Raw genomic sequence first — 22,107 nt, 5'->3', positions numbered from 1 at the left:
GAGTGTGCCACGTTCCCTCTCCACCCCCCTCCCTCCCTGCCACGCGAAACAGCTGTTTCGCGATGTAAGCGCTGGGAGCTAGGGGGGAAAAAGCGGGCACGCGGTGCACTCCCGCAGGAGGTGGAGGCGGAGCGGAGGTGAGCTGGAGCGGGGAGCTGCCGGTGGTTGCAGAGCACCCACCAATTTTTCTCCTTGGGTGCTCCAGCCCTGGAGTCAGTGCCTATGCCCGTTGAGCAGTTCTTCCTACCGCACCTAATCTCCACAATGCTCCTTGGATGGGGCTCTGGATGGCCCCCTGGTGACGATGTCAGAACTGCAGTCCTGAGCTCTGCAGACCTGGGTTCTAGTCCCACAGATCCTTACGCTGATCTGATGGAAGAGGGTTCCCTGCTTGAAGTAGGAGAGAGGGAATGGGTTGGATATGGTGAAGAGAAGTACATCTCAGTGAACAGCAGTACCATTGGGGGTATGTCTGGTGCTGGGGCCTCCAGTGCTGGTTTCTATCCCAAGTGTAGAGGTGATGGCAGTTCCTCTAAGGTGCATCTTGGTACCAGAAAGGTTTGTTGACTGGCATGAGTGTTGGTACCTGTGTAAGTCTCAGTGTCAAAATCTGTAAAAGTACAGCTGTCTCCTGTGCTGTCTTCATAGTCTGCTCGCTTGCTTCCAGCCCTCAATGTCATGGAGGGGTTAGACCTGTCTTTGGAGGAATGTTTCAAATCCTCTTTTCAGGATAAAACTGCTGGATGCTCCAAGCTGCACTTGGAATCCATGCCAGTCTGTTGGTACTCTTTGTCCTGGAGTTGGTGCTAAAGTGTTGAACAGTAAGGCCATCTATGCCTGTGCTATGACTGGTCTTGGAGATCTTGGGACTGATACCAGTGGTCTTGGCACCCTTTTTGATGACTTCTTCCCCCCCAATGGAAAACAGGGGTATGGTGCCTGCTTAGTGGAGCAGTTGCTGGGGATAGCCTCCTTGACTCCAGCTTGGTGGAGCTCTCGTCTCCAGGATTGGATGCATCATTCATGGATTGCTCAAAGATATGTAACTTGAGCCTCGTGTCTCTTCATGTTCGCGTGTTGGATGAGAAGGAACAGCAGAATGAGCACTTGTTGCGGATGTGCCCTTCCTCAAGGCAGAAATGGAATCTGTTGTGCTCATCAGTTAAGGACATGAGATCGTTGCACAATGGACAGGGTTTTAACCTATAGCATGTGTGAAGTGCCTCACTGTGCTATGCAGGTTGTGTGCATGGGAGCTTTTAGGCAGGTTAACCCCTAACCTTTTCCCTTTTTTTTTTTTTAATGTCCAAATCAAAATTAATAATGAGGTGAAGAGGAATTCCTTCACAGAATAAAGTAATCTGAAGTGAGTTTGAAGCTCAAGAAAGAGTAATGAGTCAGACACTCATTTGGTTCAGTGTCTCTGCCATGGGTTGTAAGAGGGAACGAAGGGAGGGTTGTGGTCTCTTTTCCCTTTATGCCATTGCACAGGGCACACACAGGGCCCAACAGACATTGCTATTCAGAAAAAGATTATGAGGGACATGCACACCTATAGTGGGATCCATACTGACACATGCCTAAAGAAGAGCTGAGCACTGCCACCCTTGTAGCCCCAGAAGAGAGCTTCTCTCCTGACTCTCTCACATGGCTCAGGAGGCCCCAACAGCATCCATGGCCTTGCCTACATAAGGACATTTCTTACCTGCTCTTCAGCCCTGGTATTACCAGCTGGATGAGCTGTAGTGCAGGCAGTTTTACCACTGTGTCCTCTGACCCTGTACAGCCCTACTCCAGCCCGAGGAGCCTAGGTCACCAAAGAGCACAGACCCTGGTCTCAGCACTCATGGATCACAAGAAAGCATGGAGCTCCAGTCTCTCTGCCCTTGGGCACAGGATGTATACCCTATGGGTGATTTCAGGGGAGCACCTCCCCAGTACACAGCACATCCAGAGAAAGGTTCCAGGGGTTAGGGTGGAGGCACTTACGGAGCTCCCCAACCTGCAGGATTTCACACAGCATTTTGGTGAGCTCAATGGCACTGCGCCCAAATGGGCACTCATGCTTGTCCTCTCGACTGCTGTTCTCCAGGACAATCTAGAGAGAGAGAGAGAGAGAGAGAGCACGCATGACGCAGCACAAACCAGGGTGATGATGTTTGCAGGAGGTACCCTTTTCTCCATACCCTGATGTAGGTGTCCTGATGGAATTTGGCCAAGTAGAGCATGTTGTCCAAAGCCAGCATCCCTGGGGGAGTCTGGGTAAAGTCCATGGCTGGATTGATGTGATTCTGTGGGTAGAGTGTAGGAAAAACCCAAACACATTAGTCCTAGGGAATCCTGAAAGAAACTTCCCTGAATCTGCCTGTGTAGGGGGTCCTTAACCCTCCCAGAACCCTCCGCCTGAGATGAGCAATCCACACAGGGAACACTCGAGTGGCCACCTATCCAAGTTGTCTCTGGAAATGTTATTTGTTGCTCTTGTGGAGATAGATGTGACTCGCACACAACAATCTGTGCCCTCCGAGAAGATCCTTGCACATCATGCGCAAGAGACCTGAGCCCAATCACTGGCTTTAACTAAGCAGTGTGTTCACAATGATACAAACAGGGGGCCCTGCCTCTGCAGAGTTCCTCTCTTAGGAGATGTCCAAGGCTCCGATACAGAAACGGGGTGTCATCTGTGCACTTTGTGGCCTCCTCCTGTTCCCCCCTCCCCAATAGGGAACTCTTAAGCTGCCTCTAGCACACGGCGGCATCAGCAATCCCTCCGGATGCATACAGTGAATCCCAGCATCTTGTAGTCCTTGGTGTACATGGCTTTGCGTTTCTCTGTCCCGCCCCCAGGTACGGTGTTGCCATCAGACTCTGCATCAAAAGCGATTCTTCTCAGCTCAAATATGACATCTCTTTGTGCCTGAGGGATAAACGGCAAGGAGATTGCAGCGCATCAGGAATCACACCAGCAATATTTCTACACAACACCATGCGGTCCTGTCTCTCTCCAGAGCTCATGTTGTGGGCATGGATCAAGTGCCAGGAATTGAGCTGGCACTTTTTACGGTGACACCCATTGGGAACTTCAGCTTTTAACACTCCCTGCAGCTGAGGTGGAGCTAAGGAAGCCAGTCATGAAGCAGTTCCCCTCTTTCAGCACCTCCTGTCCCTCATAATCGTACCCAGCCTGCTGATCCTGGGGCTTCCTCTACAGTGCACTCACTGCAGCCCTAACAATGACCTGATCATTGGGATCCATCTTGGTCATCATCCGCTCTTCCAGGAGGTTAAAGGTCAGGACCTGCAGCACGTACAGCTGATGCGCCATTTCTGTTTTGATTGGGCGGTTTCCTCTGATCACATGCTGCAATATCAAGGGTGGGGGCAAGAGTGAACAGTTAGAAAAACTACTGAGTGCTGCTTGCTGTAGGCATAAGTCAGGCTGCCCATACCCCTGTGTTCATGAAGATCCAACACCTGACGGGACCTGCTCTAATGCCAGAAGGAAACACGCTGTCAACGGTCTTCTCTCTCTTTAACAAGTGGCTGCAATTCCACTCTGCACAGACTCATACTCCTGGAGGTGCCCTTAGGCAGCAAGATTTATACTCAGCATAATCGAGGTTTCCAATTAGTAATGGCTAAGAAGCTCCCTGTCATTTGTCACATACTCACATTCAGGATTATAGACCTCAGGTGCTTCTGGGCAAACGCATTAGCCATTTCCTGTTGGGAATTCAGAGATAAAAGAAACATGAGAGAAAAACAAAAACAGAACCCACCTCTTGCAGAAAGGAGAGAAAAGGCAAGCGACAGATCAGTGACAGCCCATACTATGTAGGGCAGATAACTCATTACAGACAATCACTGTGGGACAATTCCTCCCCCCGATCTGTGTCTCTTTAGAGTGCTGGTCATCCTGAGATCTAAGGGCCCAATTCATTATTGCTCTATGGCCCCTTTGCACTGCCATACCACCAGTGCAAGAGGATGTGTGGAGGTCTGGGGGCAGGAGGAAGCTTGGCCCTGGATGTCCCCTGCTGGTCAATGCCTGTTGGAACTATGGCAGCATGGAGTGTTACTTGGGCTGCCCTAGCCTGTGCTGCGGGCCAAGCCTGTCCCAGATGCCCTTGAACTGGGGAGGTGTACTCTGACCAGTGCAGGGATGTATTTGTCTACAGAAGTCTTACTGCAATCAGGTAAACAGCCCAGCCAGCATGTTCCGAGCCGACACAAGAGTCCCCCTGTTTCAACAGCTTATCACTTCCTCAGAACTCTTTCTCTGGAGCTCACATTTCCCTTGTCTCAGCACCAAAGATGATTTTTAAGGGGCAGTTTGAAGACAAACCACTGAGCTGATTTTGAGTTACACAAATAGAAAGGAAGTAAGTTTCATGCTTGAAGTTTTCAGTTGCTATATTTGCTCCAGTGGCTTTTTTCCCCTCGGCCTGTACCTCAGCCTGAGGAGTAAAGGCTCTTTAACTGTGCTCTTTCCAATTTAGCAAAGAAATAAAGAAGTGAGAAGTGTTTAAACATTACACATGCTGAGGAGGTGCCTCATCCCGACAGACAGACAGACACATGAGTCTGCTGCAAACCTGTGTGTCTGGGACCAGCATGGCCAGCTGACCAGACATCATGCACATATCACCTACCCTACCATCTCTCCACAGGTCTAGATGACATGCTGGTTAAAACACCAGCAACCTGTTTACACTATCAGGTGGAGCTGTGCCAGTGCGAATATCATGGTGGGAGCTTTTCAGAAATTTGCTATTGGGGCAAGGTCTTTGGATGGGCCCATGATAAAAAGAGGCAGACCTATCAGGCCATTTGCCATCGGGAATGAATTCAGCAGAACAGTCCATTTCAGAACCCCTGCACATTGTGAGCACTGGTGAACACAGGCTGGGCAGGCCCAGAATTGGATTTGAATATGAAATCATACTTAAATAATTACACCAGTGCAACCTACCCCTCCTGATCTCCCTTGCACTGTCCCAACTGCCCAAACTCCCCATGCCAATCCTGCTAGTTCCAGGCCACACAGGAAGTATGGCAAAATGTACATTTCAGCCTGCTCCTAGGGTCTTTGTTTTCACTCTTTTGGTTCTATATTGCTGGAGACAGGAACCACTAGGAAGAGCAGAGTGACACTCTGGCTGATAGCCAAACCACCTAGAACTGTGAGCTCAGCAGGGCTCACATGCTAACTATAGTCAAAATGAGTCAGTACTTGAATGGGAGACATCTTAACACCCAGCTGCTGCAGGAAGTGTGGTTCAAAAGAGGATATATTGCCCCTTGAATTAGCACTGTTTCTTATTATTTATAATTTCTATTATAATGCCCTTAGAGATTTGTGCCATACAAACACAAAATAAAGGGAGTCCCTGTCCCAAAGAGCTTACAGGCTGTATATATGATGATACAACAGATGGATAAAGCAGGTAAATGGTTGGAAAGAAAGGAGACAGTGAAACAATCCTGATTAGCATAGTAAGTAGAAGTGTGAGCACACATACACTGCCTAACCACTGTCAAATGATTGATATTGTCCCTAATGCCCCAGGATGGGCCTGGCGGCACTGTGCTGCAGGGAATGGTGAGGGTGACTGCAGGGGGCGCTTTCCTCTCCAAGTCACTATTGTCCCTAATGCCCCAGCATGGTACTAGGGGCTCTGTGGGATTGGAGGTGCTCTTTTGGATTGTTATTACTGTAGTGCTGAGAGCCCTAGTTGTGGACCAGGACCCCAACATGTTAGGCGCTATACAAAGGATGCAAGGAAAATTTAAGTGGTCATTAAAGATCCCTTGGAAACGTTATGAGTTGGGTATTAGCCTTGGTATCTTGGCCAAACTCCTACTCACATAATTATGGTTCTTCCTCCCTGAATTACCTGTGAACTTTCCATTTGAGATGGTAAGCCTACCCATTGTCTGTCTTAGAATATTACATCATGTTTGCTAAGTGCTGTTAAAAGTGTCAACAGAGCTACCTCAGAGGTGGCTGTATTTTCAGCAAGAATAAAGTGCTCTCTCCTGCTACAAAAGTCTGCAAAACACTTTAAGAACCTTCCAAATGGAAGTCTCTAAATCATACTCTAAACTGCATGGGCAGTGGGACACAAGCAACAATCCTGAGGCAGACAGCTGGAGGCTGAAGTGTATTCTGATGGCATAATTGCTGAAGGGGTAGCCCCAGATCAGGCATGACATACACTACAACCTGACAGGTTTCAGAGTAACAGCCGTGTTAGTCTGTATTCGCAAAAAGAAAAGGAGTACTTGTGGCACCTTAGAGACTAACCAATTTATTAGAGCATAAGCTTTCGTGAGCTACAGCTCACTTCCTCAGATGCATATCGTGGAAACTGCAGCAGGCTTTATATATACACAGAGAATATGAAACAATACCTACTCCCACCCCACTGTCCTGCTGGTAATAGCTTATCTAAAGTGATCATCAGGTGGGCCATTTCCAGCACAAATCCAGGTTTTCTCACCCTCCACCCCTCCACACAAATTCACTCTCCTGCTGGTGATAGCCCATCCAAAGTGACAACTCTTTACACAATGTGAGAAAACCTGGATTTGTGCTGGAAATGGCCCACCTGATGATCACTTTAGATAAGCTATTACCAGCAGGACAGTGGGGTGGGAGTAGGTATTGTTTCATATTCTCTGTGTATATATAAAGCCTGCTGCAGTTTCCACGATATGCATCTGAGGAAGTGAGCTGTAGCTCACGAAAGCTTATGCTCTAATAAATTGGTTAGTCTCTGAGGTGCCACAAGTACTCCTTTTCTTTTTACTACAACCTGAGAGCATCAGCATTGAGTACTGTGAATGTTCCCCTTCACCTCTGCTATCATAAGGTCTTATCTACATAGCAAGTTTTCTAGCCTATTTTAAAACCAATCAGAGCTGTAGCACAGACTCAGTTTTAGGCAGTTTAAGGTAGCTTGGCCTGTTTTTACTGAACTGGTTCTGGTTATAAAATTGGTTTAGCTGAACTGGTTTTAAAAGTTTCCCCAGCGTAAACAACCCCTTTATGGACCATCATTATAAATATCCTCTGTGCCAGCTAAAGTCAAGCAGACCCTCCGTATAGTTCCTCCATCACCATCCCCTGGATCACCCCTCCCATGGCTCATCCATCACCTCCAATCCCCATGCAGCATCTCTGGCACTAGGAGAGATAGCTGGAGGATAACTACCTAGGATGCCTACAGATCAGCAGGCATCTGACCCTCCCCCAGGGCTGGAGTTACTTACAGTAACAGGCAGGTCTAGCGGGTTAAGGAGCTTGTCCTGCTGGCAGAAAGCAAAAGGCACAAAGAGAAGCAGACAGAGGAGTTAGCTCAGAGCCCAGAGCAAAGGGCACAAACAGGGCACTGGAAGAGGAAGAGTTAACAGAGCAAAGCTTCACGACACAGACGCATGCACACCCCACACCTAGGTAAGATCTTGGGGCGCCTCAAGCAGAGCAGATAACTTACTTCTCTTATGCATGTCATGGGGACATGCCCATGGGTCTTAGAGATTGTGTGTGCACATGTTGGACAGTCCCATGGGGCTCCTAACCGCCCCACCCTGTGCTGCACTCCCACGTGACATACCCACAGGACTCAGTTTCTCCAAAGGGTGTCCATGCGCTACATACAATCGCTCTATGCTTCTTCCCCAGCAACACCCCATTTTCCTGCTGGACATCCCCCACACCAATAGCCCTCTGCACCAGTCAATATCTCTGTTGAGATTGCTGCATTTCCCCCCATGCTGAACCACTGCAAGAGAGTCCCACAGCAATAGAAAGAGCTTGTCTGAGTCTGGGCCCCATTCTGCTTAGACAGATGCTGCAGGTGCCAAACGAGCAGTCAGCCATTAATCAGGCCAGGGGTTTTGGCTACAGAAAGAAGGTCACAGACCTGTCTCTTGTCCTCAGGCGCCTTCAGGAAGAGGGCATTGATCAGGGCAATGGCATACGTCTGAATCTCCTGGTTTGAGCTGCAGGGACAGAGACACACGGAGAACTGGAGATGAAAGAAGCAGCGAGTGTTTGCAGAACAGGGAGGGAATATTACAGGCTGTCACTTCACCCCATCTATTCAAGGATATCTGGAGGCAGGATCTGCACTGGTGCAGCTCCTCAGACAGGACCCAACTATTTTTACCACCATGTCATCTAGCTTTGCTCAGAACACCACTGAACTGACAGGTAAAAACTGCTGTAGTCAGGGGAAAATACACTATGACAAATGCTTCCAAACATGGTTTACGCTATTTCTTCTGGCTCACATGACAGACACTGTATCAAAGAGTTTACAAACCATTCTCAAGCCCAACAACCTTTGGCCTCAGTCTCTACCAGCAGAAACTCAAACTGCAGCAACTGCCAGAAGCAGCATCCACATTCTGAACAAGTTTTAGAGTAGCAGCCGTCGGAGAACACTTCAGTCTCTCTGGTCACTTGATTACAGACCTAAGTCGTAATTCTTCAACAAAAAAACTTCAAAAACAGACTCCAACAAGAGACTGTTGAATTGGAATTAATTTGCAAACTGGACACCATTACATTAAACTTGAATAAAGACTGGAAGTGGATGTGTCATTACACAAAGTAAAACTATTTCCCCATGTTTATTTTCCCCCCTTACTGTTCCGGACACGTTCTTGTCAACTGCTGGAAATGGCCCACCTTGATTATCACTACAAAAGGGTTTTTTTCTCTCCTGCTCGTAATAGCTCACCGTACCTGATCACTTTCGTTACAGTGTGTATGGTAACACCCACTGTTTCATGTTCTCTGTGTATATAAAATCTCCCCACTGTATTTTCCACTACATGCACCTGATGAAGTGAGCTGTAGCTCACGAAAGCTTATACTCAAATAAATTTGTTAGTCTCTAAGGTGCCACAAGTACTCCTTTTCTTTATTCTGAACATTTATCCTGAATGCAGCTCTCGGGACACAGGGGCCAGAGCCTCAACCTCTGGGCTGTGGTAGGTGGGGGCTGTAAAATTACAGGCCCTGACTCATGAGCCTAGACTTTTTATGAGGAGGACAAGGAGGCTCCATGGGAAAGGCTGACCAAGGGGAGAGGTTGTCATGGGTCGCTCAGGTCGGGGAGGAGGAGCTGGAGAGGGCATGGTAGCTGGCCCTATGTGTGGCACAGAGTTGAACACAGAAAAATAAAGAGTGAAGACATGAAGCAAACGAGACAGGAGCAGCAGCTGGCTCCCTAGTGGGAAGTGAATAAAAATCACGATTAAAAAGTTTTAGATTTTTAAAAATTTAATTAAAAAATTTAAAATGAGATATTTTATTTACATGTTGTTAGTTCTTTACTTTCTCCTCATTTTATAGTCTTACATTATTAATAATGAGGTTTTGTACTTGTTTATAATTAGTTTCCTAACAGTTTGTGGCATTTCAGGTTTACCTAGAGGTTTTTTTTCTTAAGAAGCTTCAGCCCTGAAATGAAGCATCTCTGATCTTCATTAGTATATTTTTTTGAGAGAACATCACAAACTCAAACATAAACTCAATAAGCAAATACCCAGTGCTATATCTGCAACTAGAGCTCAGCAAAATATTTCGAGCAAACCATTTATTTCCTGAAAAATGTAGTGGTGATGCCCTCCTTATAAAACGTTTAGCACCCAGTGACTGGGCACTTACCTGGGATGTGGGCAACTGTGATAGAATACATGCCTGTGTTCACACCCTACACACTATTGTAAAAATGTTTGTACATGGTATGCCTTTTGAGGTATTTAAAATCATAATTTGCTTATCAATATCATGGCAAAATGCATGTAGTAGTGCAATATGTAAAGTTATAAACAAAAGCTGAGATCTTGACTAAAAATATGTTTCCCAGAGAAGTCTGGGAAATGGCCAACCAGTTCCTCAGAGACAAAGGGCAAACTGATGCCTCAGCCAGGTGTGAACAAGGCTGATGGACCATTACCTGCTAAATGGCTGTGCTTTGACAGGAAAGGAGGCAGGGGCAAAAAAATCTACATCTTAGCAAAGCACATGCATGGACCTGCACTGACTCCTATGGTTCTCAGCTCACGTGGATCCAGCTGCAGGACTGGGCTTGATGGGATTAAACAATTTTGCAACAACCACCTTGCAGCAGCCAAACACAAACAAGGAAGGTAGCCGTGCACTTGTCAGACCTTAAGCTGATTGTCCTTCTCAAGCAATTCTGAAAGCACAGAGGGGATTCTCAGGGAATGCAAATATTAGGACTCCTTGGTAACTGGCCTGTGATTTTTGATCATGGATTGTAATGAATGTTGAATGTGTTGCATTATGAAATATTCATGTTAATATCAATGTTTGTGAGATTGTATACACAGAATTCACAAGTTTTAACTTTGTTAATGTACTGAAATACTAAACAACTGTTCATTGGTAACACTGAAGTAATTTTGCTTTACAGTGCTATTTGGATTTATAAAATAAAAGTTTTGACTAACAATACAGTTTTAGGCCCCAATCCTGCCAACTCTTCTGCACGTGCATATTAAGCACATGATTAATCCCACTGAAATCAGTGAGACTATTCACATGAGGGAAATTACTCAATTTCTAAAGTATTTCCAAGATTAGTGCCATAATTTTCCAATTTCTTGTTCTTTGCCTTTCGCAGATTTGTAAAGTTCAGATAAGACACCCTACCAGTAATGCCATTTAAAACAGCATTGTTATGAATTTTAATCTAAAATGATAATCTAAAAAAGTTTTACAAATCTCAGTTTAGTTTTAGATCTCTCCAGTCTGGGTTGTTGGATACTCACACCTGGAGGTGAGAGATGAGCTGCCCCACAGTGATCTCCTCCGCTATCTTCTGGTACAGAGTCTGGCTGTTCAGCACCATGCTCTCTAGGATGGCCAGGGATCGCTGAAGAATAGAGACGTCCACCATGGGCTGACTCACATATCCTGCAATCTAAATCCAGAGAAATCAGCACCTCAGCAAGATGCCCACCACAGAGGCTGTGTGACAAACCAAATACCAAAGTGCTTTGACACAGGCAGGCAGAGGAGGCAGGCCTCAGAACACCAAGAGGAAGTGTAGCAACTGCATCATACTCTTAAAATCAGCACCACCTCACCTTGCATCCAGCTGCCTGCAAGAGTCACACTGTTCCTGGAAGCTGCATCAGAGCAGGAGAAACCCACTCCATGTGGAGCATGTGACATGCACCACAATCCCAGAAGGTCCAGCTTCTGCAACTGTGAGAAGGACACTACCCCAACTCTGAGAGGCTGTGGCCTGGGCATCTCCTGCTTTTATGGAGTAAGATGGTCTGTAACCTTCCTTAGCATAAGGCTGTCTCACTCATGCCTCATGTTGCACCTGCCACATAGTCATAAGAGATTCTGACATCCCTACAATCCTTATTTGCAGCATGCTGCAGGATTTTGTATCAAGAACCAATAACTACACTGCAGAAGCTGGAGATCTAGGCACCCAGGGAAGCATAGGAGCAGTTTGGGATTGTGGGAGACACATATAAGCTGGTTGTTTCTGCTAGAATAGTGAATAGTGACACAATTAATGCTGACTTTTAAAATGGGCCAGACCACACCTATGGTTCACATTCTGGTAAGTCAAGTGGAAAAGTATAATTAGGCAGCCTTCAGATTCTATTTTGGCCCAACTACCAAACACCCCAAAAACTAACTGCAAAATTTTTTTAAATATCTCAGAAGCAGGAAGCCTGCCAAACAATCAGTGGGGCCACTGGATGATCAAGGTACTAAAGGAGCACTCAAGGAAGACAAGGCCGTTGTACAGAAGCTAAATGAATTCTTTGAAACAATCTTCACTGCAGAGAATTTGAGGGAGATTCCCACACCTGAGACATTCTTTTTAGGTGACAAATCTGAGGAACTGTCCCAGATTGAGGTGTCAGGGGAGGTTTTGGAACAAATTGATAAATTAAACAATAATAAATCACCAGGATAAGATGGTATTCACCAACTGATCTGAAGGAACTTAAATATGAAATTATTTACTCCTGGAGGAATTCTGCACCACTGCGCAATGCAGAATTTTACAGAAATTGTTTTTTTGTGCATAATTTCCTTTCCCCCACAGACATGGGCTGCAGTGCTGCTGGCCACCACTAGGTGCTGCTGGAGCTGGCAAAGCCCTGCTCAGCTCACACACACAGAAGACACTGCATTGGGTGGGGGGAGAGCTAGAGGGTTCCTGCCTGGAAGCTGCAGTTCTCCGCATGAGGGAATGAGAGAGCAGAAAACTCCACACAAGCCGGGGACTAAGCAGCAGGCTGTTTCTCCCTCTGGATCCCTGGCTGGTAGGGAGGCTGTGCTGGGGGGTTGGGGAGCATGGCTGGGCTCCTGGAGGGAAGTGGCCATGGCTGGGCTCTCGGGGACGGGGGGGGGCATGTATCTAGGCTGGGGGGCCCCCATGGCCGAGTTCTGGCAGAGTAAGGGGTTCAACTTTATTGGCTGGGGGGGCCCCCCACGGCTGAACTCGGGGGGACGAGTTGTGGGTGTCTGGCCCCTCCAGCTGGGGTGGCGGGGGGTGGGGCAGAGAAATAGGAACTGGGTTGTCATAGGGTTTTCTTTAATTCTTTGCTCCTGGGGGAATTTTTGTGTTTCTCTGTATTGTTACAGACATACTTGCTGACAGGTATTTTGAAATAAATTACCAAAATAATTGAAACTGGAGTGATTATCTAGTGTTATTTTGATAAATAAAATTTGCAGAATTTTAAAATATTGTGTGCAGAATTTTTATTTTTTTGGCACAGAATTTTCCCGGGAGTAGAAACTGCAGAACTACTAACTGTGGTATGTAATCTATCCCTTAAATCAGCTTTTGTACTGACTGGATGGATGACTGGAGGATAGCCAATGTGATCCCAATTTTTTTTAAAAGCTCCATATTCAATTACAGCAATTAGAGGCCGGTAAACCTAACTTCAGTACTAGGCAAACTGGTTGAAACTACAGTAAAGAACAGAATTATCAGACATACAGATTAACATGATTTGTTGCGGAGGAATCAATATGGCTTTTGTAAGGGGAAATCATGGCTCACCAATCTATTAGAATTCTTTGAGGGAGTCAGCAAACATGGACAAGGGTGATCCAGTAGATACAGGCTTTCAGAAGCCTTTGACAAGGTCCCTCACCAAAGGCTCTTAAGCAAAGTAAGCAGCCATGGGATAAGAGGGAAGGTCCTAAATTGTCAGTTTTCAGAATGGACAGAGGTACATAGCAGGGTCCCCCACGAATCTGTACTGGGACCTGTGCTGTTCAACATGTTCCTAAATGAGCTGGAAAAGGGGGTGAAAAGTGAAGTGGCAAACTTTGCAGATGACAAAATTATTCTAAAGAAGACTGTGAAGAGTTACAAAGGGATCTCACAAAACTGGGTGACCAGGCAACAAAATGGAAGATGAAATTCAGTGTTGATAAATGCAAAGTAGTGCACACTGGAAATCCCAACTATACGTACAAAACAATGGGGTCAAATTAGCTGTTACCACTCAAGAATGAGATCTTCAAGGCATTGTGCATAATTCTCTGAAAACATCTTCTCACTGTGCAGAGGCAATCAAAAAAGCTAACAAAATGGAGGACAGATAATAAAACAGAAAATATAATAATGCCACTATATAAATCCATGGTAGGCCCACACCTTGAATACTGAGTGCCATTCTGGTTGCCCCATCTCAAAAAAGATCTATTAGAATTGGAAAAGGTACCGAGAAGGGCAGCAACAATGACTAGGGGATGGAACAGCTTCAATATGAGCAGAGATTAAAAAGACTGCGACTATTCAGCTTGGAAAAGAGATGACCGAGGGGGGATAGGACAGAGGTCGATAACATCATGGCTGGTGTGAAGAAAGTGATTAGGGAAGTGTTATTTACCTCTTCACATAGAACAAAAACCAGGGGTCAAAGAAATTAATACATAACAGGTTTAAAACCAACAAAAGGAGTATCTCTTCACACAATGCACAGTTAACCTGTGGAACTCATTGTCGGGAAGTTGAGAAGACCAAAATATAACTGGGTTCAAAAAGGAATTAGATACATTCAAGGAGGATAGGTCCACCAATGGCTATTAGCCAAGATTGTCAGGGATGCAATCCCATGCTCTGGATGTCCCTAAGCCTCGGACTGCCAGATGCTGGGACTGGACACAGGGGATGGATCACTCGATAAATTGCCCTGGTCTGTTCATTCCTGTTAAAGCACTGGCCACTGTCGGAAGACAGGATACTGGGCTAGATGGACCATTCATCTGACCCACTTTGGTGGTTCCTCTGGTCTTCTGTCTTATGGAGTTATTGTTTCAGACTGTCCCCAGACTCAGAAAGACAGCATTGCAGTACATACACTAGAGTCATGTTTTCTCTGCAACAACAAGGGCTAGAAACTCAGTTTTATTTTTAAATAAAAGCTGAGATTCTGGAGCACAATTCTGTGGATGAGTCCATGGCCATAGAATACACAGGCTATAATCTGATCCCTGGCCCCTGTGCCTGCCCACCACTCTGATCCCAGCCCTGCCTCCAAAAGTGATCTAGTGTAGCAGGGCTTAGAGCTCAGATAGAAGCAGAACCCAGGCATCTATAACAATGGTGGTTGCTGCTGTGTCCTGTCTGCGCAGCTGAGCAGGAGACTGGAGCTGCAATCACCAAACATGCATCTACAGGAACCACCATGAACAGAGACCCATTTCCTGAACAGAGTGGAACCCAACCAGAATTCAGGTCAGCAGAGGGTTTGTGACACTCTCTGCTAGCACCAGTGACGCTGCGGGGGGTGGGCTCTGCTAGAGCTGCAGGTGGGGTGTGAATAGGCAGCAGGAAACCCTTCCACCTCCGCTGCTAACTCCACACACAAACTGCCACAGAGACAAGCCTCCAGCAGAAAATCCACTGGGGAAATGTTTGGAGTTAAGCTGTTACTTTCCCACTCCTTCCACGCCATACCTGCACCATATGTGTCCATCACGTGCCCTACTTCACCACTCTATGCCAGGCCTTCCTCCACATCAAGTCCCTTCCCTGCCCCATGCCACACTACACCCACTTCCCCCACCGTATCATGTCCTGTTCTCCCCACAGGCCACGCCGCATCTCCGCCCTGCTCATGGCGCACCTGCCCCATTCTCCCCCTCCTCCTATGTCATGTGTGTGCCACACCACATGTTCCCCTTTTCACTCCTCCCACTGCCATATGCAACTCCCCTCCCCTTTATGCCACACCTCTGCTGCTTCACTCAGCATCCCCTCCCCCCTTCTCCTCGAGCCACACCTGTTTGATGAAGGTTATTGAGACCATGTCCCAGGAGACGATGCCATGGTCCATGAGCTCCAGGAAGGCAGTCAGTGTGAACGCCAGCATCTCGCTGTAACTGAGAGGAGGAAGGGGAGTGTGATTGCAGGAGACACAGAAACCAGCCTGGGCAGAAGACACAAGTCACTCAGCAAATGCTGTGGCTTCACAGGATTCACCCCGCCCCCAGTCTTCCAGCCAAAGCATCTGCTCAACACAGCCCCTTAACTGGCCATGGGGTTCATTACTAAGAGGCAAGATATTCCACTGCCCTGCCTCTGCAATGCTCTGAGCCCCAGCTCTCACAGCTAGGTCTCCTGTGTGTCAAGGTACAGAGTTATCCCTAGGACACTGGACTGGTTTCTGCAGTGCTCCCAGACCGGCTCAAGCGATCAGGTCTCTCATGTGAAGTGCTTTGCACGCTAAGCATTATTAGTATTAAGTGACACACACCATCCATGTCCCTGTAAATAGCCCTCTCTGCACTGACTGAGTCCCACATTTCTCCTTAAAGAGGCACCCTGACTAAGCTGCTCCAGCAAGACACAACAGGACAAATACAAGAGTAAGGCTTCTCATCTCTCCAATACAACCTGACAAGCTGTTCTACCTTGGACAGGATCCCTAGACCCCAAGATCAGCTGCGCAGACATCTGTATCCTAAGTCATTTATAGCAGGTGGAAGGCAACAAAAGTTTAGCTTGATCTGTTATAAAAACTGTATATAAAAAAGCAGAAGCTGGAAATCAAACACATTCAGTTTGTATCAGTTTAACACAAAGAGCTGGGATTCAGGGTCTCCAAGACTCTTGGGGAGGTCACAGGCTGACACCAAGCTAAGGGTGTCTGGAAATGGTCATATATGGAATCACTGGATGTGTGTTTTAATAACTGTGGATGGGACGGGGTTACTACCCCTCTATGTGCACTGCTTTGCTGGGGGTTACTTGGCAACTTGCTACACTTGAGACCTGGACAGCTGGCAGAAAGAAGAGGGACTGAGCGGCACCATCATGAGTGCTGCTTTTGCCACCACACATCACTCCTCTCCACCTGTTGCGGCCCAGGAATCAACCATCACACCCCTGGGCTTTCATTGTCCTGATGGTAAAAGATATCCTGACAAGATCAGAGGCAGGGGGTGGCAATGGGAACCAAAAAACATCACCCTATTGGGCTGAGCTGAATCCTGATCAACAGCTAGACTTGGACCTGAAGTTCCTGCTATCACCTCCTCCTAGTGCGTCATTTTACCTCTCCCACCATATTTCCCCTCTTTCCCATATATCTCTTCCTGCCATCTGCCTAATAAGAGTCTGGCATAGTCAGCCACAACAATTCCACCTTTTGCAATACGGCTGTACCCTGAGAAGCAGTTATAAACTATGCCAATAAACTCTGGAAAAAGTCTGCCAGGCTTTTGAGTGGTTAATGGGGGCATGTGCTCACTGTACCTGTAATTTCTGAGCAGTCAAACTTCAAGACAAAACACTCTGTCTTATTTTTTTGCTATTCCTGTCTTTTCCATTTTGCGCCAGATTGTCTTGTTTCGTCTTAAAAGGAATGAGATCCAATTTCAACAACTCAAGACCATATACTGCTGACTTTTCCCCAGCAAGAACATTTAACACCATATTTTAAATCCATCTAAAGATGTAGGAGCAAGAGTTCTAAAAGACTCGATAACTAAAGTGGAAGGGAATGACGGTGACTGTTAAAATTAAGTTTCCCCCCTGATATTTTAAGTTTCAACAATTGTAACAGTTTCTCCTCTTTTCTGTGTGTTTAATAAATGTTTTTCATGGTGATTGTTATATTGGTAGTTGCCAGATATACCTGACATAAAACCCTGAGTTTAACATTGTAACAGCCAACAAATGTTTTAGAAAAATCCTAATCCCTGCTGGAACCAAGACAGTTGCTGCTTCACCCCCAGCCTCTTCACCCCCACCAGTCCCTGCTCCAAGAGTCCAGAAATACTTACTGGGACAGAAGTTTGGTGCCACTTTCCACCAGCCGTGTCAGCACTGTGATGCCCTCCATATTGATGAACTCTGTGGCAAAGGTCACATCTGCAGACAGTTTAGCCAGTTCCTTCATGGCATCCAGTCGGGCCTCCATGCTGTGTGACTGGGTCCTCTCCATCAGCTGTCGTGCTGCCCTGGACTGGGAGACAGGCAAGATCTTGCCAGTTACTTATGGGTCTGCTGACACTTCCTGAGCCTCTGCCAGGGATGCAGCAATGGGCAGAAGGAAAACAGCAAGGCCAAAGGGTTACCGGAACTGGCAGAACAGAAAACTAGTTGTCTAGGCAGATTGCGTTGGGATCAGGAATGCTGCTCTCAGCTGTAACTACAGCCAACTGGCAGGTGGGTCAAGTGTTCGTTTCTAATGCTGGATAAATCATCCAATCCCACTCCAGTAGGTACAGTGACCCCTCACTTAACATTGTAGTTATGTTCCTGAAAAATGCAACTTTAAGTGAAACAATGTTAAACAAATCCAATTTTCCCGTAAGATTTAATGTAAATGCAGGGGGTGACGCCAAGGAAATTGTTTTGGGCAGACAAAAGGCACTATATACTGTACAGTACTGTACTGTGGCGGGGAGGTGCCCCTGGCTTATCCCACACAGGCACAGCCTGCTGCAGACAATGAGGCAGGCAAGGATGCTAGGAAGTACCTTGCACAGCAGTAGCTTCCCCCCAGAAGAACAGGTGCTGACTTTGCTGGGGGATGCTCCAGGCCTGCTTCTTCCCGTCCCTGCCCCACTCCAGGCCCACCTTTCCCCACCCCGACTCCACCTCCTCCCCGGAGCACACCGCATCCCCGCTCCTCCCCCTTGCTCCCAGCGCTTCCCTGCCACCAAACAGCTGTTTGGCAGCACTTAGGACTTTCTGGGATGGAGGAGGAGGAGTGCAGACGCGGTGCTTCCTCACTCCTCTCCCTCCCTCCAGTGGCGGATTTAGACTTAGTGGGACCCTGTGCTCAGCTTCATTTTTGCCCGCTCCCCCTCCGCTCCTCCCGTGGGGGAGCATTCTCTCTTATCTTCCCTCCCTCCCCCATTTTTCATTCTTTTTCTCTCCATTCTCCTCCTGGGGCTGGGGGTGCAGGGTCTGGGAGAGAGTTAGGGTGTGGGAGAAGGCTCAGGGCTGGGGCAGGCAGGAGGTGCAGAGCACTTACCTGGGGCAGCTCCTGTTTGGTGCAGGGGGTGTGCAGATGGCTCCACGCAGCGCGGCATCACCCCCATGGCCACGATTCTGGGAGCTGCTTCCCCACCCCCCCACCAGCCAGGCAGGACCACCCGGAATGCAGGGGCTTTAGGGGCTGCGAAACCACTGCTTCTCTTCGGCCAGCTGGCTGCACGGCTTCCCCTGCTCCTCCTGAGTCCTCCAGCCCATGCTCGCAGTGCCGCATTCCGAAAGGGGCTTTAGAGCTGCAGGCCAGGGCCCCGGGGCCCCCTTAGCCCACGGCCCTGCAGCCCCTAGGTTCCGGGTGGCTCTGCCTGGCGGGGGGAGGGAGGGCAGCTTCCCCGTTCCCTCCCTCCCAGAAAGTCCTAAGCACTGCCAAACAGCTGTTTGGCAGCGGGGGAAGCGCTGGGAGGGAGGGGGAGGAGGTGGAGAAGAGAAACTTGTGCAATGCTCCCTTGTAAAGTTGCTGCTCTTCCACAGAATCTTATAAGCAGTGGTCAGAACAGGCAGCCAAACAACATTATAAGGGAGCATTGCACAACTTTAAACGAGCATGTTCCCTAATGGAGTAGCAATATAACCTGGAAACAATGTTAAGCGGGAGGACGTTAAATGAGGAGTTACTGTACAGACATTGAAAGTGGGAACCATAAGAAATATGAGGCCCCAAAAGACCTTTTAGTTCCAAAGAAAAATCTCTCTAAAGCTTTTTAATGCATCCAACACTTTTTCCTCTTTCCATCTGTCCTCATACTGGAAAGAGATAGAACTCTTCTCCACTTCTCACACAAAACTGGTATGCTACTTTGCTGTGTGGTTAAAAAACAGCTGCCATCTCCCATCCCACAGGTGGCTGCATTTCAGAGGTGAACAAGCGACCCCTGTGTAAGCTGTTTTTTAAAATGTATTTATTTTTACTGTTATGATTGTGGTAGTCTCCAGCATCCATTCAGGATTGGGCCCTATTGCGCTGCGTGCTGTGCACTCAGGAAGACGCAGGCCTTGCTCCAAGGAACTTAAACTCTAATTTAAAACAAGATGCAACAAGAGAAGTGTGGAGGCAGGAGGAGCTAATTGGGTGAAATTGTGGGGTTACATCACCTCACGAGGGATGCAATGCAATGGGTCAAGTCACTCAAACTATTTATTTTTCTCTTGTAAGTAAATCAGTAAAGCTGGCTCTTCCTGCTTGGGGCTAAACTGCTCTTCATAGGGGGCACCATCTTTCAGTTTAGTCCACCAAGCAGCAGGAGTAGGCTCAGTCCCGGGAGGAGGAGCAGGGTGCTGAGTGGCTGGAATGAGCTTATGGCAGAGAAACAACTGAAGGAAGGCATATACCGGGGAGACAGCCAGCTGCAGGATGGTCCCATTTTTAATGTCACAGCGAGTCTGCAAAGAGAAAAGAGAAACATCTGAGCAGCATGAGGTGGTGATGGTGAAATGCAGTTGGCCATGGACCTGTGCATCTATGCATGTGTGTATGCAGCCACATACACATGGAGGAAAAGGAGTTATGTTGGACCATAAGGTCCCTGTGCTCGAAAGTGAGTTGTGGGGAGGAAGGGGAAGTTGGGCCATGGGACAACTGTGCCCAAGCAGGTGTAGGGGAAAGGGGAAGAAGGGTTGGGACTGCACTGGTTAATGTAAGTTTCCATGTTTAGTGGCCATAGAGGGGAATGGGGCAAAACCTCTCCCAGTAATGGGGACAGCTGCAGCTCATTGCTGGCCAACGTAGAGACTCCTTCAAACCCCTTCCCTGGGGACCATCACACCATCCCCCCATACTGACCTGTTCTGTGATGTACAGCTGGGGCCCATCTGCATATCGCAGGGTATAGTATTCAGGGTTTGGCAGCGACCACCTGGCAGGGGGGAAGATGACACATAAGGCCCTGTCTCTTCCTTCTAACAGGCCACCACCCATGTCCAGGGCTAGGACTTAGACTAGGGGTGGCTTGCTCCAAGTGGAAAAAAATGGAGATTTGGAGAGAAGCCCCAGTGAGAAGATTGTGGTTTCTGAAGAGGAGGGAGAAGGTGGGATCTCAGCCTGAATAAAACCAGGAGCTGAGAGAAACTCTGTGAAGGCCTGGACTGCAGAAACCTTAGAGGAGGCCAGGCCAAGCCTCAGGAGCCCTGAGTATCAGGGAACATACACAGCAGGGGATCCCGTTACCCAGGAGTTCACGCTCCCAGCTAGAGCCCTGGGCCTGCCCCATGTCCAGGTTGGGAAGCCTGGAGGGAGGCAGTCCACACTGTGCCAACAGCACATCTGGTAGGATATGTGAAAGGCCAGGCCCAGCAGGGTGACTGCTCTGCTGCAGCAGGGCCTCCAGAAAGCCAGACTCACCCATCACAGACCTCCTTGATAATGGACGCCAGGGGCCTTTTCTAGAACAGAAAGAGAGAGAGTGCTCAGCAGTGACCCTTTCTCCCAGCCACAAGGGAAGCTTCCTGATTCTGTTTCCCCATGTTTCAGCACCATGCTCCAAGTTCCTCTCCTGCACCCAGCTCTCACCTGGTCTATTTCAAGCAGCTGGGCATTGGCTCCAGGCCATTCAACAGCCACTTTCACAATGTCCATGGGTGGTGGCATGGCTCCAGACTACTCCAGTTCCTTCTGAGATGGGGGAGACAGCATCCACCCCCAAACCTGTGGAAAGGGGAGATGGTGAGCAGCTCTTTTGGATCCATTTGGGTTCCTATATTGCACCCATCCCCACAGCACCTGAGCACCTGCAGGAGGACCATCTTGTGTGAAGCAGCGTCCGGCCTTTGGATAGGACACATCCAGGCACTCTCTGGAGCAAACCCACCAGTGTTGCCCTATGTGACAATTGTTCTACCCCATCTCCTACAGGACCTCAGACTACCCCTCTGGCTGACAGTGAGAGTGAAGGGTCCCATATGGTCCATCCTACCAGGGGCTTTCACGAAATGAACACAGAACATTGCAGGGCATGGACATTCAGTAAGTACCATGGCAGAGATCAGAAAGGTGTTGCACATACTCCCCCAAGGAATGAGGGACCCCCAACTCCTGTGCAAATACCATTGCAGTCTTAATATTTTGGTCACATGGATTCAGAATCATAACAAGCTCAGCATTCATACTTTAAAGGCAGAGGCTGCCTACACTACAAATTACTTCAGTATAATTTATGTCTCTCAGGGGTGTGTGCGACATAAATTATACTCCTGAGCAACATAAATTACACCAACCTAAGTGCCAGTGTAGACAGCGCTATGCCAACGGGAGAGCTTCTCCCACTGACATAGCTACTCTCTCTCGTGGAGGCAGGAATTATTAAGCCAACAGGGGAGCTCTCTCCAGTCAACTTAGAGCGTCTTCACCAGAAGCTCTACAGTGGCGCAGCTGTAAATGACGTAGTGTAGACATAGCCTGAGTCTGTAAATGCGTTGAGCTAGGACAAGACTCCTCAAGTGTTCCCCCAGCTGGAAGTCAGGGGTACCATTTTACAGAGTATGGTATTGTACATTATGAGATTTTATGCCTTAGCAACAGGCATTGGCCCCTGGTGCACAAAGGCCTGCTGCACCAATTTTATCTCCTTTT

At 47.8% G+C, this 22,107-nt stretch overlaps 1 protein-coding gene across 9 annotated transcripts in view; it reads right to left on the bottom strand.

The window, feature by feature from the left end:
- ELMO2 (engulfment and cell motility 2) overlaps positions 1–22,107 on the bottom strand; it is a 49,426-nt gene that overhangs the window by 12,252 nt on the left and 15,067 nt on the right. For 5 of the 9 annotated variants that reach the window (XM_073326831.1, XM_073326830.1, XM_073326837.1 and 2 more), the window contains exons 2-15: positions 21,049–21,183; positions 20,881–20,921; positions 20,323–20,395; positions 19,872–19,922; positions 17,327–17,508; positions 15,322–15,421; positions 10,813–10,964; positions 7,929–8,007; positions 7,276–7,311; positions 3,673–3,723; positions 3,239–3,361; positions 2,783–2,917; positions 2,187–2,291; positions 1,990–2,098 (exon numbers count right to left, since the gene is read on the bottom strand). In XM_073326831.1, coding sequence (XP_073182932.1) covers positions 1,990–2,098; positions 2,187–2,291; positions 2,783–2,917; positions 3,239–3,361; positions 3,673–3,723; positions 7,276–7,311; positions 7,929–8,007; positions 10,813–10,964; positions 15,322–15,421; positions 17,327–17,508; positions 19,872–19,922; positions 20,323–20,395; positions 20,881–20,921; positions 21,049–21,126 — 1,315 coding nt within the window. In that variant the 5' untranslated portion in view covers positions 21,127–21,183. Of the gene's footprint in view, positions 1–1,989; positions 2,099–2,186; positions 2,292–2,782; positions 2,918–3,238; positions 3,362–3,672; positions 3,724–7,275; positions 7,312–7,928; positions 8,008–10,812; positions 10,965–15,321; positions 15,422–16,796; positions 16,881–17,326; positions 17,509–18,525; positions 19,659–19,871; positions 19,923–20,322; positions 20,396–20,880; positions 20,922–21,048; positions 21,184–22,107 lie in introns of those variants that run through there. The other 4 variants (XM_073326835.1, XM_073326836.2, XM_073326838.2 and 1 more) reach the window with 4 other exon arrangements.

The sequence above is a fragment of the Lepidochelys kempii genome, chromosome 13 (assembly GCF_965140285.1).
Source record: "Lepidochelys kempii isolate rLepKem1 chromosome 13, rLepKem1.hap1, whole genome shotgun sequence".
In the NCBI taxonomy this organism is placed as follows: Eukaryota; Metazoa; Chordata; order Testudines; family Cheloniidae; genus Lepidochelys; species Lepidochelys kempii.
Note: the sequence above shows the minus strand (reverse complement) of the source record. Positions and strands in the feature narration are given on the sequence as shown.